Source organism: Hoplias malabaricus, chromosome 13, assembly GCF_029633855.1.
Source record: "Hoplias malabaricus isolate fHopMal1 chromosome 13, fHopMal1.hap1, whole genome shotgun sequence".
NCBI classification, from domain to species: Eukaryota; Metazoa; Chordata; class Actinopteri; order Characiformes; family Erythrinidae; genus Hoplias; species Hoplias malabaricus.
In genome coordinates, this window is record NC_089812.1 from 31,042,088 (window position 1) to 31,057,232 (window position 15,145).

The 15,145-nt window shown below is 46.8% G+C and overlaps 1 protein-coding gene across 1 annotated transcript; it reads right to left on the reverse strand.

Moving 5' to 3' along the window:
- Positions 1-829: 829 nt before the first annotated feature.
- Positions 830-15,013, reverse strand: si:ch211-256e16.3 (kelch-like protein 20). Its single transcript, XM_066642223.1, has 11 exons — positions 14,879-15,013; positions 8,757-9,043; positions 7,754-8,080; positions 7,308-7,451; positions 5,269-5,455; positions 4,166-4,312; positions 3,316-3,444; positions 2,616-2,792; positions 2,351-2,497; positions 2,100-2,265; positions 830-1,807 (listed from the first exon to the last, which is right to left on the reverse strand). The coding sequence occupies exons 2-11, from the start codon at positions 9,024-9,026 to the stop codon at positions 1,636-1,638; spliced, it is 1,866 nt and encodes a 621-aa protein (XP_066498320.1). The 5' UTR covers positions 9,027-9,043; positions 14,879-15,013; the 3' UTR covers positions 830-1,635.
- Positions 15,014-15,145: the final 132 nt, after the last annotated feature.

Consider the following 15,145-nt stretch of genomic DNA (forward strand, 5'->3'; position numbering starts at 1 on the left):
GCATATTCCCACCTTGTGCCCAATGATTCCGGGTAGGCGCTGGACCCACTGCGACCCCGAACTGGATAAGCAGTTACAGATAATGTGTAGTGAATGTTGAATTAGACTCAGTTCTGTCAAGCTAACTATGCCCTATAGAGCACTGTACAAGTGATATGTTTTGTATGGAATGGACAAGGGTTGGGTAGGACAGTGGTAATACTGTGTTATTTAAAAATGTGTACTGTATCTCAAAAGGGGGGTGGCATTTCAAAATTGCCCATTTAAATACAAGGCCAAAGTTCATTAATGTGCTTCTTCACTCAACTTTGTGCTCATAGATATGCGCTCACATAGATATACCATGTTAATATTTTGAGATGGTATGAGAAGTGTACCACCCGTCCTTAGAACGCACCATTAGTGTCAAACATCCATCCATCCATTATCTGTAACCGCTTATCCAATTTAGGGTCGCGGGGGGTCCAGAGCCTACCTGGAATCATTGGGCGCAAGGCGGGAATACACCCTGGAGGGAGGGCCAGTCCTTCACAGGGCAACACAGACACACACACACATTCACTCACACCTACGGACACTTTCGAGTCGCCAATCCACCTGCAACGTGTGTTTTTGGACTGTGGGAGGAAACCGGAGCACCCGGAGGAAACCCACGCGGACACGGGGAGAACACACCAACTCCTCACAGACAGTCACCCAGAGCGGGAATCGAACCCACAACCTCCAGGCCCCTGGAGCTGTGTGACTGCGACACTACCTGCCGCCCCTAGTGTCAAACATTCAGAACAGAAATGTCTTGTCAAACAAAAATCCTGAATACTTTTTTTTTTTTTAATTACACTTAAACCAAAAACATCACTGACAATATTTTTTAACAGACAGTACCATTCTAGAAGTTTAGGCTGTGATTATCTACTCATAGCAGTTCTGAATCAATGAAAAAGTAAGAAGTTTGTGTAATTTGAAATGGTCTACTCATTAGTAAACGATAGTTTGATATTATTAGTGTCTGACAGTTGTGCAGGTATGAGATGCCAGTGCCTGATATCACTTAAAATTAATATTCTGCTATGAAATCATTCTCTTCATTCTTAATAGAAAATAACTGCTAATATAATCTTGTGATAAACTAATTCCATACATTTTCTAACATAAAAACCTATTAAATACAAAACCACTATTCAAAATAGGGGTACAAAATACTTAACTGCAACTAATCAGAGCAAAACCACATCAGTATTCAACAATCATGAGGTGCTCAGCGCTAACACATGGGACCCTGTATAGAGGTGATTTTTTTTTGTTGTTTTTTTAAAACCTCACAGATTCAAAAGGGTGATGTACATGACACTGTGGGTACACACACACTCTTACACGTAACCACAGATTTCTATCCATCCACAGTTATGGAATGGACCCAGAGGACAGATTACCACACAACTAGTTTCTTAAGACCGGTCAGTGGCTCGGTGTGTCCTTTTTCCACTGCCAAACGGCAAACTGAAAACTACATTCGGCGAGCACGTCAAGAACAGCCTTCCAGGCTGTCTCTTTTGCACACACAGAAGCAGTGTTTGCTGGGTGTGGTTGGCACATAGAGCAAGAGGCTTAAATGCACAACGTACTCTAAGGTCCTCAGTCCACAGGGAACTCTGTTTCAGAGGCAGCGCCAGGGTGGTTGGCGACATGAGTGTCTTTTCTCAGCTGCAGAGAGACACAGCTCAGCCAGCTACGACTAGTGGGCATTTCACCCACAATTTCCCAGCTGTCAGTCTCTTCACAATACCGCTCGATGGTGTCATGGTACCTGAGGGGGAAAAATACATGGTTTAGAATCAGAAAAACAGAAAAAGTCAAAGCAGAAATGTCATTTGGAGACTGTAAACAAGTTCAACATTATTTTTTAACCTAGTGTTTAAACCTAGTGTACCTACAAGTGTAGCATTAGGGTTCTGGCTTATAGAGAGGTGTTTCTAACCAAGCAGGGAATCAAACCCTATCCCTGTGCAGTTGAGGTTGCCTTTCGAATTATCCATAGGCAAATGTAACATTAGTAATCTTGCTCAAGAACTCTTATTTATATTAGTAACATGTCTGACCTGTCCCAGCCTTCTTCTCCTCCTAACACATATATCTTCCCATCTACAACCGCCACTCCAGGCCGATAACGTCGTTCCTTCATTGGAGCACACATGGTCCACTTGTTGCTCTTCGGGTCATAGCATTCTACTTTGTCTGTGTTTTCAGTGGACGCATGCCACCCACCTTTACCAAAAACACGTTAATTAAAAAACATGAAAACCTGCAATACAATGGCACGGTATATAAACAGATTTTTTATTTTTTTTACCTATTACAAAGATCCTGCCCTTCAAAGTGCACGCAGCAGACCCAGAGCGGGCAATCTGCATAGGAGCCACTTCCGTCCAGACATGCGTTTTAGGGTTGTAGACTTGTGCTAAATCAGTTCCATCTCCATCTTCCAGAACAGCACCACCTACATTTTGTGTGGGTATAGCACTTTAAATTATATATCTGCACTGGAGCTAAATGGCAACAGGTTAACTAAATCCAAGCAACGATATAATTTGGCGAGTCATAACTGAATGAACTACCTGTGACATAGAGCAATCCATCTAGTGCAACTACAGCAGGACTAGTGACAGCCATTTTGACAGACTCCACAAACTGCCAGCAATTAGTGTGAGGATTGTAGCATTCGACCGAGTCCAGCCGAGAGCGACCTTCCCAGCCTCCTACTGCAAATACATATCCATCCAGCATCACCAGACCTATGAGGAACATAAAAATAAGTTGCTAACATAATCCACCAGAGATGCGTATTCTTATTCTTTGTTTTATGTTTCAAATTCTTTAAAAAAAATTGTGGTTATATTAGGAACAACACACTATCCGCTATGCACACCAAGTAACAGCTACAAACTGGTCACAAAGTTCCGTACATGTTACTTGTTTATAATGATATACAATCATCGTCTATTTTATTTTAAGTGGTGGCAAATTCTTTGGACAAACAATCTGACTTTTAAAATTGTTACGCATCTAAGAATCGACTTTTCCTCTGCTTTAGTTTAATTTAAGAATCCCTTTGATGTTTCCATCCACTTCGTTTTTGTATAGCTTTATAACACGGGTGAAAAGAGGTTCCATGTTCTGCACAAAGTACATTCGATGAACACCTGCCTTCTGAAAACATCGCTAGAACTGATTAAACACTTTGTTTAAGAGTAGACAAGACTAGAGCGACTGTGCTGTACTAGTTTTTAATAATGACAATGTTCTTGTTATTCTCACCCAATTCCGATCTCGCTACATTCATGGGTGCCATCTCTAGCCAGGAGTCAAAGCAGGGGTCGTATCGCCACATCTCTCTACTGGCTGAGCCATCCGGGAACTCCCCTCCAGCCAAATACAGCATAGAGCCTGCTCAGACATACATTTAACATCCAGCAAAATGGGTAAAGCATTTACTTGAAGTGGTTCATGTCCATTTTTTTAAAAACATAAAGGTTTTTTTTTTATATATTTTTAAATCACGAACTAAGCTTCACCTAAATCTCTTCTATTTATATTAGGGAGAATGGGATGAGCAGTGACTTTGAAAATTATTCATTCATTCATTATCTGTAAGCGCTTATCCAGTTCAGGAGCTTACCTGGAATCATTGGGCGCAAGGCAGGAATACACCCTGGAGGGGGCGCCAGTCCTTCACAGGGCAACACACACACACACACCTACGGACACTTTTGAGTCGCCAATCCACCTACCAATGTATGTTTTGTGGAATGTGGGAGGAAACCGGAGCACCCGGAGGAAACACACCACACTCCTCACAGACAGTCACCCGGAGGAAACCCACACAGACACAGAGAGAACACACCACACTCCTCACAGACAGTCACCCGGAGCGGGAATCTAACCCACAACCTCCAGGTCCCTGGAGCTGTGTGACTGTGACACCTAGATACCTGCTGCACCACCATGCCGCCCTACTTTGAAAATTAAGAAAAAAATTTGTTCTCCATTTATAATCTTTACTGTATTTGGAAAAACCAAGCAACTCACTACTCGCATACTCTGCAGTGTAATAACACAGTGAAAAGAATAAATCCAAAATAAATACGAATGTAAACCAACTACTCACCTGACACCACTAAGCCGTGCTTACTCACAGCAAAGGGAAGGCAAGCCAGGCTTTTCCACTGACTGGTTAAAGGGTCAAAACTCTCCACACTCCTTAGTACGACCTTATCATCCTCCCCTCCTACTGTCACGATTACCTCAGCTGTGCCTGTGAGAGACAAACACACACTGAGCCTGGTCTGAGTTCTTCAAACATGCACTAGCGTAGCATAAAAACATCGGGCTCAAATCTAGACATAACAAGGTGGTTTCCCAGACAGGGATTAAGCCTAGTCCTTTACAGCTTTTTAAAATAATGATTTACCATTGAAAATCCAGGACTAGGCTTAATCTGTCTGGGAAATCTGTCTCCCAGTATGTGCCCTCAAAGCGCGGATTCACACAAATAAACAAACGGAAACACAAATGTAGCTAACGTGATAAGACATGGTTTGGTGTCTGAATTGTACTAAAAATACTGAAATTTGTTTTGATTTGATGCTATTCATTCATTCATTATCTGTAACCCTTATCCAGTTCAGGGTCGCGGTGGGTTCAGAGCCTACCTGGAATCATTGGGCGCAAGGCGGGAAAACACCCTGGAGGGGGCGCCAGTCCTTCACAGGGCAACACACACACACACACACACATTCACTATCTCACACCTACGGACACTTTTGAGTTGCCAATCCATCTACCAACGTGTGTTTTTGGACTGTGGGAGGAAACCAGAGCACCCGGAGGAAACCCACGCAGACACAGGGAGAACACACCATGATGCTATTCAGTTATGGGCAAAAATAACACACTAAAATGCTTTTTATTTGTAAAATTAAAATGTTTAATACATAGAAAAAGAGGCTATTATTGGCAGCTGTTGAAAAAGCAATGGGCATAAAACACAAAAAATACTGATTTTAATTTAATGTTTCACCGAATCTACATCAGTAGCAGTGCTATCTTTGTAATGAAACCGGTAGTTGCTCATTAAACACAGATTATATATGTTGACTAGAGTGGAAGATCGTGGAAGTTTGATTTATGGACAAACATTCACATCATATTGGAAGGTTTAGCCACTGATACACATGCATATGTGGGAGTGTGTGTAAGTGCTTTTTATACCTGTGGCCCTGCGAGGTCGTGCTCTAGAGCTGTAGAGTTCTCCTCTGCGATCCTGGAGCAGCAGGTAGTCCTTAGCCTCAGAGATCAGTTTCTGGCACGTCAGAGATTCCTTTACTACATCCAGAGACTCTATCACATCATGGATGTAGTAAGGGCTGATGAGAGGCAGCCGGATGTGTTCAAGCACCTTCAAGTTATGCACATTTATCAGTATTAGACATGTTGACGTTTTTAACATAACAATAAAGCACCGACGACTGCAACACATCACCTTTAAACAAGGTCAAAATCTAAAATCTAAATCTAAATGTCCCACCAAGTAAATATAATATAATGAAAGAAAAAAGGGAATACAAATATCAGAGAGATTTAACGCTCTCATGAGTCATGCTTGGGAGATTAGAGATTTCCATCCCAACTACACACATCAATGGATATGCTTCAAAGAGTGGTTTAAGCACACAGACGCATTCATACATGCAAACAATGCCAGTGTAGTAAGCCTGTAAATCACAGCCATTAAGTGTCTGGAGGAGGTGACCTTGCACAGACTAAGGTCACCACACTAAACACTGATGGTTTAATCCCCCACAGATCCTCAGTCTACATGACAGACAGCTGAGCTGATCTCCTTAACACAATCCTCATTCTCTGTTGAGCTGTACAGATTAGTGGCCTTAACATAATACACTACCTTCTACACTGCTGGAGAATTGAGACTGTGCTATATTATGTACACAATATGGCCAAGTGTATCTTCTGCAATTAAGAGTATCATTGGATCATTTCTCCCATTTGTTTCTGTCGTATAATTTGTAAAGTTTTGGGACATTGCTGTGAAGATGTGATGAGGTAAGGCACTGAGGTGGTATGTGAGCACCATTCCTCCATAGAATTCAGTTCCACTAATTGACACCAATAACACTGCTGCCAGGAGGCACGGTGGCGCAGCAGGTTAGTGTCGCAGTCACACAGCTCCAGGGACCTGGACTGGACTGTCTGTGAGGAGTGTGGTGTGTTCTCCCTGTGTCTGCGTGGGTTTCCTCCGGGTGACTGTCTGTGAGGAGTGTGGTGTGTTCTCTCTGTGACTGCGTGGGTTTCCTCCGGGTGACTGTCTGTGAGGTGTGTTCTCCCCTGGAGCTGTGTGACTGCGACACCTACCTGCTGCGCCACCGTGCCACCCCTCACAGACAGTCACCCAGAGGAAACCCACGCAGAGACAGTCTGAAGGTTGTGGGTTCGATTCCTGCTCCAGGTGACTGTCTGTGAGGAGTTGGTGTGTTCTCCCCGTGTCCACGTGGGTTTCCTCCGGGTGCTCCGGTTTCCTCCCACAGTCCAAAAGCACACGTTGCACGTTGCAGTCCCTGTGAAGGACTGGCGTCCCCTCCAGGGTGTATTCCCGCCTTGCGCCCGATGATTCCAGGTAGGCTCTGGACCCCCCGCGACCCTAAATTGGATAAGCGGTTAAAGATAATGGATGGATGGACTGTCTGTGAAGAGTGTGGTGTGTTCTCTCTGTGTCTGCGTCGGTTTCCTCCCACAGTCCAAAAACACACGTTGGTAGGTGGACTGGCGACTCAAAAGTGTCCGTAGGTGTGAGTGAGTGTGTGTTGCCCTGTGTAGGACTGGCGCCCCCTCCAGGGTGTATTCCTGCCTTGCGCCCAATGATTCCAGTTAGGCTCTCGACCCACCGTGACCGTTACAGATAATGGATCACTGCTGCCAAACTACACAGTGGACAATGGACAGTTTTATTCCTTCCTCAGATAAACACAGCACCTTACACCGATTGAATTCCTTGAAAAACATTTGGAGTGGTAAGATGTAGTAAGATACTCTGGATAACAGCATCTGCCCATTGTAATAAAAATCTAAATATTGTTTTGATTTCTGCAAAATATGAAGAACAAACTTAAAAAAATCTTCCCTAATCTTTTATCCTACTTTACATATCTTTATATTATCTTTCATTGCTGTAATCAATATTGCAGATAAGTATACAGTTAAACATCTCAGAGGGCCCCCTGATCCATTCCCACCTTTTCAAAGCTCTGCCTGCGAGAGGAGCTCTTCTCCAGCCAAAGCAGAACAGCTTCAAACACGGTCTCTTCCTTTGGCACATTGAGGTGATCACTGGAGATTATCTCAGTGAGTTTATCGGCACAAAGAGAGAGGAACTCCTCCTGCAAGAATGAAAACAGAATTATACTTCCATTACACATTACTTTACATATGCGCTGTTTGAAAAGGCCACTGATTTTTGGATTTTACAGCAAATGTTACACAGCACAGAATGAGCAGAAAAAAGCCAAATGGAAATACCTTCATTTGTATAATGTTAAATTTGCATTGGAGACAGATTGAGTCATGATAATGTCTGTCAAAATTAACACTGATATTTAAATGAATATTTTATGTATGAATCAAAACTACCCAAAATATGTGAGTTTATATTTCTGTATAGACATATCAGAAGTGATCCTACCTGTTGGCAGACGTTGCTAAAGTGCTGCTGGATGTATTCCATGCTGCGGCGCTCTAGCTCTTTACAGGAGTGAGCTTCAGCGAAACAGTGAATTCCTACACAATTTATCTCATCCATCTGGCGCTCCATGAACCTGCAGCAGGCCTCGCGCACTGCCATCACGTCCAGGAGGTTAGCGGCAGCCAGCAGGGCCTGCACATTGGCCTTGGAGATCACCACCTCAGCTGTGTAAGCATAACTGACCAGCATGCCAATCATCTGTGGCTCCACACCATTGATGGCAACCCGCTCCTGCCTTGATTCCATTAGGTCAGTGGAGAACATGGCCTGCAAGAGTGTAAATTTAAAGAGTGAGACGGTGTATGAACCCATAACCCCAGAAACTTGGAGCTGTGTGGCAACAACACTACATGTTGCACCCCTGGGCCACCCATTAAAATTAATCATAAATCTTATATCATCATATTTCAAAGAGTGACTGCCCATGTTTCACATATTTTCCACATTTCAGTGACATTATTTTCTATGGGAAATATTCAAATCTGAGCAGGTCATTTTAAGACTGAGTCTACTGCTGTCAGGTTTTTTCTCAAACAAACAACAGCCAACTTAGCCAACTGCTAGGGCAGATTCACATATGTCCTTCTCTGAAGCATGTGACGTCTGTTGCATCATTTCACACCACCAGCCAAACATACAAAGGCCTAACTGCCCGATTTAGCAGGCGATTCACTGGACTGAATCATGGATACCCCTCACCCCTAAAAACAAACATTACCCCCTGGGACATGAACTCATCTTCTAACACCGGAGATCCTTGACAAGAGACATGTAATTTCTATCCAAGAATCATCTTTAAAGAAGAAGTAAAAACATATTTTTGTATTTAATGCATGTTAAATGTAACCTGACTTTATTTATATATAATTTATATCTATTTTTACATCCATCACACAATCACATATTTCACACGATTTAAAGGCCGACCCAGACAGAGCTTTACCTGAAAGTATGAGCTGAAGGAGGCCAGTACAATGCGGTGACAAGGGAACTCTTGCCCCCCGCAGCACAGAGTCACGTCACAGAAGGCATTGTTAAGGCGTAAACTGTTCAATCCCTCCAGAACCTTGTTAGGGTGACGGGGTTCTACAAACACATAGTCCTCACTGTCCAGGCTTCCCAGCGGCAGTCCAGGGTCCTCCAGACACGGAGAAGGGGGTAGGGTGGCAGTGGAAGGGGAAGTAGTTAACATATTCACAGCCAGGATTTCCATTTTGTCACTATTTCAGACTGCAAGAGCAAAACAGAATATTGTGGTGGCATATGAAAAAAAAAAGAGTAATATACATCAGGTAGCAGTATTAAATGTTTTAAATTACTTTTGATAAAGAGCTATAGTAATACAGCACAGATATTTATAGGGTTCATCTAAGGATCTTTTCGATTGCTATATTCTACAAAAGTACCTTCAGAGTGACAGTTACATGTATTGCCACAGTGACAGCTAAAGGTACTGTCACAGTAACAGTTACAGGTACCGCCACAGCGACAGCTACAGGTACCGCCACAGTGTCAGTTACAGGTACAGGTATCTTCAGAGTGACAGTTACAGGTACCACCACAGTGACAGTTACAGGTACAGCCACAGTGACAGCTACAGGTGTCACCACAGTGACAGTTACAGGTACAGGTACCACCAGAGTGACCATTACAGGTACAGCCACAGTGACAGCTACAGGTACCGCTACAGCGACAGCTACAGATTCCACGACAGCTACAGGTACCACCACAGTGACAGTTACAGGTACAGCCACAGTGACAGCTACAGGTGTCACCACAGTGACAGTTACAGGTACAGGTACCACCAGAGTGACCATTACAGGTACAGCCACAGTGACAGCTACAGGTACAGCCACAGCGACAGCTACAGGTACCGCCACAGCGACAGCTACAGGTACCGCGACAGCTACAGGTACCACCACAGTGACAGTTACAGGTACAGCCACAGTGACAGCTACAGGTGTCACCACAGTGACAGCTACAGGTACCTCCAGAGTGACCATTACAGGTACAGCCACAGTGACAGCTACAGGTGTCACCACAGTGACAGTTACAGGTACAGGTACCACCAGAGTGACCATTACAGGTACAGCCACAGTGACAGCTACAGGTACCGCTACAGCGACAGCTACAGATTCCACGACAGCTACAGGTACCACCACAGTGACAGTTACAGGTACAGCCACAGTGACAGCTACAGGTGTCACCACAGTGACAGTTACAGGTACAGGTACCACCAGAGTGACCATTACAGGTACAGCCACAGTGACAGCTACAGGTACAGCCACAGCGACAGCTACAGGTACCGCCACAGCGACAGCTACAGGTACCGCCACAGCTACAGGTACCACCACAGTGACAGTTACAGGTACAGCCACAGTGACAGCTACAGGTGTCACCACAGTGACAGCTACAGGTACCTCCAGAGTGACCATTACAGGTACAGCCACAGTGACAGCTACAGGTGTCACCACAGTGACAGCTACAGGTGTCACCACAGTGACAGCTACAGGTGTCACCACAGTGACAGCTACAGGTACCTCCAGAGTGACCATTACAGGTACAGCCACAGTGACAGCTACAGGTGTCACCACAGTGACAGCTACAGGTGTCACCACAGTGACAGCTACAGGTGTCACCACAGTGACAGTTACAGGTACAGGTATCACCAGAGTGACCATTACAGGTACAGCCACAGTGACAGCTACAGGTACCGCCACAGCGACAGCTACAGGTTCCGCCACAGTGTCAGTTACAGGTACAGGTACCACCACAGTGACAGTTACAGGTAACGCCACAGCGACAGCTACAGGTTCCGCCACAGTGTCAGTTACAGGTACAGGTACCACCACAGTGACAGTTACAGGTACCGCCACAGCGACAGCTACAGGTTCCGCCACAGTGTCAGTTACAGGTACAGGTACCACCACAGTGACAGTTACAGGTACCGCCACAGCGACAGCTACAGGTTCCGCCACAGTGTCAGTTACAGGTACAGGTACCACCACAGTGACAGTTACAGGTACAGCCACAGTGACAGCTACAGGTGTCACCACAGTGACAGTTACAGGTACCTCCAGAGTGACCATTACAGGTACAGCCACAGTGACAGCTACAGGAATCACTACAGTGACAGTTACAGGTACTGCCACAGTGACAGCTACAGGTATCACTACAGTGACAGTTACAGGTACTGCCACAGTGACAGCTACAGGTATCACTACAGTGACAGTTACAAATATCACCACAGTGACAGTTACATGTACTTCCAGAGTGACAGTTACAGGTATCGCCACAGTGACAGTTACAGGTACCACCACAGTGATAGCTACAGGTACCGCCACAGTGATAGCTACAGGTACCGCCACAGTGATAGCTACAGGTACCGCCACAGTGACAGTTACAGGTCCCGCCACAATGACGGCTAAAGGGGCAGCCACAGTGATGGCTAAAGGGGCAGCCACAGTGACGGCTAAAGGGGCAGCCACAGTGACAGTTACAGGTATCACCACAGCGACAGCTAAAGGTGCAGCCACAGTGACAGTTACAGGTATCACCACAGCGACAGCTAAAGGTACCGTCACAGCAACAGCTAAAGGTTCCGACACAGCGACAGCTACAGATACCGTCACAGCGACAGCTACAGATACCGCCACAGCGACAGCTACAGATACCGCCACAGCGACAGCTACAGATACCGCCACAGCGACAGCTACAGGTACCGCCACAGCGACAGCTACAGGTACCGCCACAGCGACAGCTGCAGGTACCGCCAAAGCGACAGCTGCAGGTACCGCCAAAGCGACAGCTGCAGGTACCGCCAAAGCGACAGCTGCAGGTACCGCCACAGCGACAGCTAAAGGTACCGCCACAGCGACAGCTAAAGGTACCGCCACAGCGACAGTTACAGGTATCACCACAGCGACAGCTAAAGGTACCGTCACAGTGACAGCTACAGGTATCACCACAGCGACAGCTACAGGTATCGCCACAGTGACAGTTAAAGGTGCAGCCACAGCGACAGCTACAGGTACCGCCAAAGCGACAGCTACAGGTACCGCCAAAGCGACAGCTACAGGTACCGCCAAAGCGACAGCTACAGGTACCGCCACAGCGACAGCTACAGGTACCGCCACAGCGACAGCTACAGGTACCGCCACAGCGACAGCTACAGGTACCGCCACAGCGACAGCTAAAGGTACCGCCACAGCGACAGCTAAAGGTACCGCCACAGCGACAGCTACAGGTACCGTCACAGTGACAGTTAAAGGTTCGGCCACAGTGACAGCTACAGGTACCGCCACAGCGACAGCTACAGGTACCGCCACAGCGACAGCTACAGGTACCTTCAAAGTGACAGTTACAGGTCCCGCCACAATGACGGCTAAAGGGGCAGCCACAGTGATGGCTAAAGGGGCAGCCACAGTGACGGCTAAAGGGGCAGCCACAGTGACAGTTACAGGTATCACCACAGCGACAGCTAAAGGTGCAGCCACAGTGACAGTTACAGGTATCACCACAGCAACAGCTAAAGTTACCGTCACAGTGACAGTTACAGGTATCACCATAGCGACAGCTACAGGTACCGCCACAGCGACAGCTACCGCCACAGCGACAGCTACAGGTACCTTCAAAGTGACAGTTACAGGTCCCGCCACAATGACGGCTAAAGGGGCAGCCACAGTGATGGCTAAAGGGGCAGCCACAGTGACGGCTAAAGGGGCAGCCACAGTGACAGTTACAGGTATCACCACAGCGACAGCTAAAGGTGCAGCCACAGTGACAGTTACAGGTATCACCACAGCGACAGCTACAGGTGCAGCCACAGTGACAGTTACAGGTATCACCACAGCGATAGCTAAAGGTACCGTCACAGCAACAGCTAAAGGTTCCGACACAGCGACAGCTACAGATACCGTCACAGCGACAGCTACAGGTACCGCCACAGTGACAGCTACAGGTACCGCCACAGCGACAGCTACAGGTACCGCCACAGCGACAGCTACAGGTACCGCCACAGCGACAGCTACAGGTACCGCCAAAGCGACAGCTGCAGGTACCGCCACAGCGACAGCTGCAGGTACCGCCACAGCGACAGTTACAGGTATCACCACAGCGACAGCTAAAGTTACCGTCACAGTGACAGCTACAGGTATCACCACAGCGACAGCTACAGGTGCAGCCACAGTGACAGTTACAGGTATCACCACAGCGACAGCTAAAGTTACCGTCACAGTGACAGCTACAGGTATCACCACAGCGACAGCTACAGGTGCAGCCACAGTGACAGTTACAGGTATCACCACAGCGACAGCTAAAGGTACAGTCACAGCGACAGTTAAAGGTTCCGACACAGCGACAGCTACAGGTACCGTCACAGTGATAGTTAAAGGTACCGCCACAGCGACAGCTACAGGTACCGCCACAGCGACAGCTACAGGTACCGCCAAAGCGACAGCTACAGGTACCGCCACAGCGACAGCTACAGGTACCGCCACAGCGACAGCTACAGGTACCGCCAAAGCGACAGCTACAGGTACCGCCACAGCGACAGCTACAGGTACCGCCACAGCGACAGCTAAAGGTACCGCCACAGCGACAGCTAAAGGTACCGTCACAGTGACAGCTAAAGGTACCGTCACAGTGACAGTTAAAGGTTCGGCCACAGCGACAGCTACAGGTACCGCCACAGCGACAGCTACAGGTACCGCCACAGCGACAGCTACAGGTACCGCCAAAGCGACAGCTACAGGTACCGCCACAGCGACAGTTAAAGGTACCGCCACAGCGACAGCTAAAGGTACCGCCACAGTGACAGCTAAAGGTACCGCCACAGCGACAGCTAAAGGTACCGCCACAGCGACAGCTACAGGTACCGCCACAGCGACAGCTACAGGTACCGCCACAGCGTCAGCTAAAGGTACAGCCACAGCGACAGCTACAGGTACCGCCACAGCGACAGTTAAAGGTACCGCCACAGCGTCAGCTAAAGGTACCGCCACAGCGACAGCTAAAGGTACCGCCACAGCGACAGCTAAAGGTACCGCCACAGCGACAGCTAAAAGTACCACCACAGCGACAGCTACAGGTACCGCCACAGCGACAGCTACAGGTACCGCCACAGCGACTGCTACAGGTATCGCCACAGTGACAGCTAAAGGTGCAGCCACAGTGACGGTTACAGGTACAGCCACAGTGACGGTTACAGGTACAGCCACAGTGACATTTACAGGCACCGCCACAGCGACAGCTAAAAGTGCAGCCACAGTAACAGCTAATGGTACCACTACAGTGACAGTTACAGGTACCACCAGAGTAACAGATAAAGGCACAGCCACAGTGACAGCTACAGGTACCTCCAGAGTAACAGCTAATGGTACCGCTACAGTGTCAGTCAAAGGTAGTGCCACAGTGACAGCTAAAGGTACAGCCACAGTACCAGCACGGTGACATTTTTTTTTCTCATGTGTGTAAATAAATAAATTTACAGAACACCACAGAATTCTTAAGGCTTCTTATAGTATTAATGTAATCTTTTGTTCTTGTAATATTTATGTAATTTTTATAAAATATTTAAAAAAAATTATGTTAAAAAAAATGTTAGGATACACATTAAACCCGCGTTGATCTAGGGTTGAACACATACCATGTACGGACGTGAATGTCTGTATTTTATTTACACCCTTCATAAACAGGATCTTTTATGGCTTATCCCCATGACAGAGCCCGAACATGGGCGTGTACCGTAAATAAACCTGCTGTGAGAAAAGATTAGCTGTATAACACACAGACAGCAGGCTAGTCCTCCTTTTACCGTTAATACACCCCATGGGCTTAAGACCCAAACTACAATCAGCGGAGTTTCGCCTCTAAATCGTAGAAGAGACTGTGCCATGAGTCTTCTGCTACTGAGGGAGTCACATAAACATGAACTATGACTACAGCTGACCCGACACATCTGTGCATGTCTGCTCCTGTAGACATCTTCATTCACAAATGTCGATGGCACGAAACGCGCAGAAACACAGCAATAAAAAGAACCCTGTGAACACAGCCCGCTCTTACCTGGATAATAGAGTTTTATTTAACAAAAACTAACATAATCCCCATCTCCCGACCTCGGGCTGTTTGTGAGTCGTGACGCCATTTCTTCTTCGTGGACAGCGGACAGTGCTGAGGCTGAAAATCCAGAGCTCCACAGCGCCATTCTTCACCTTCCAGGCAGCAGTTTCCACGTGGGAACAATCATGGTTTTAAAACAAATGCATAAACACATCCCTTGTCTATTCGGGTGTGTAGTATCATCTGGGAAACTACTTTTAGTCCTACCTG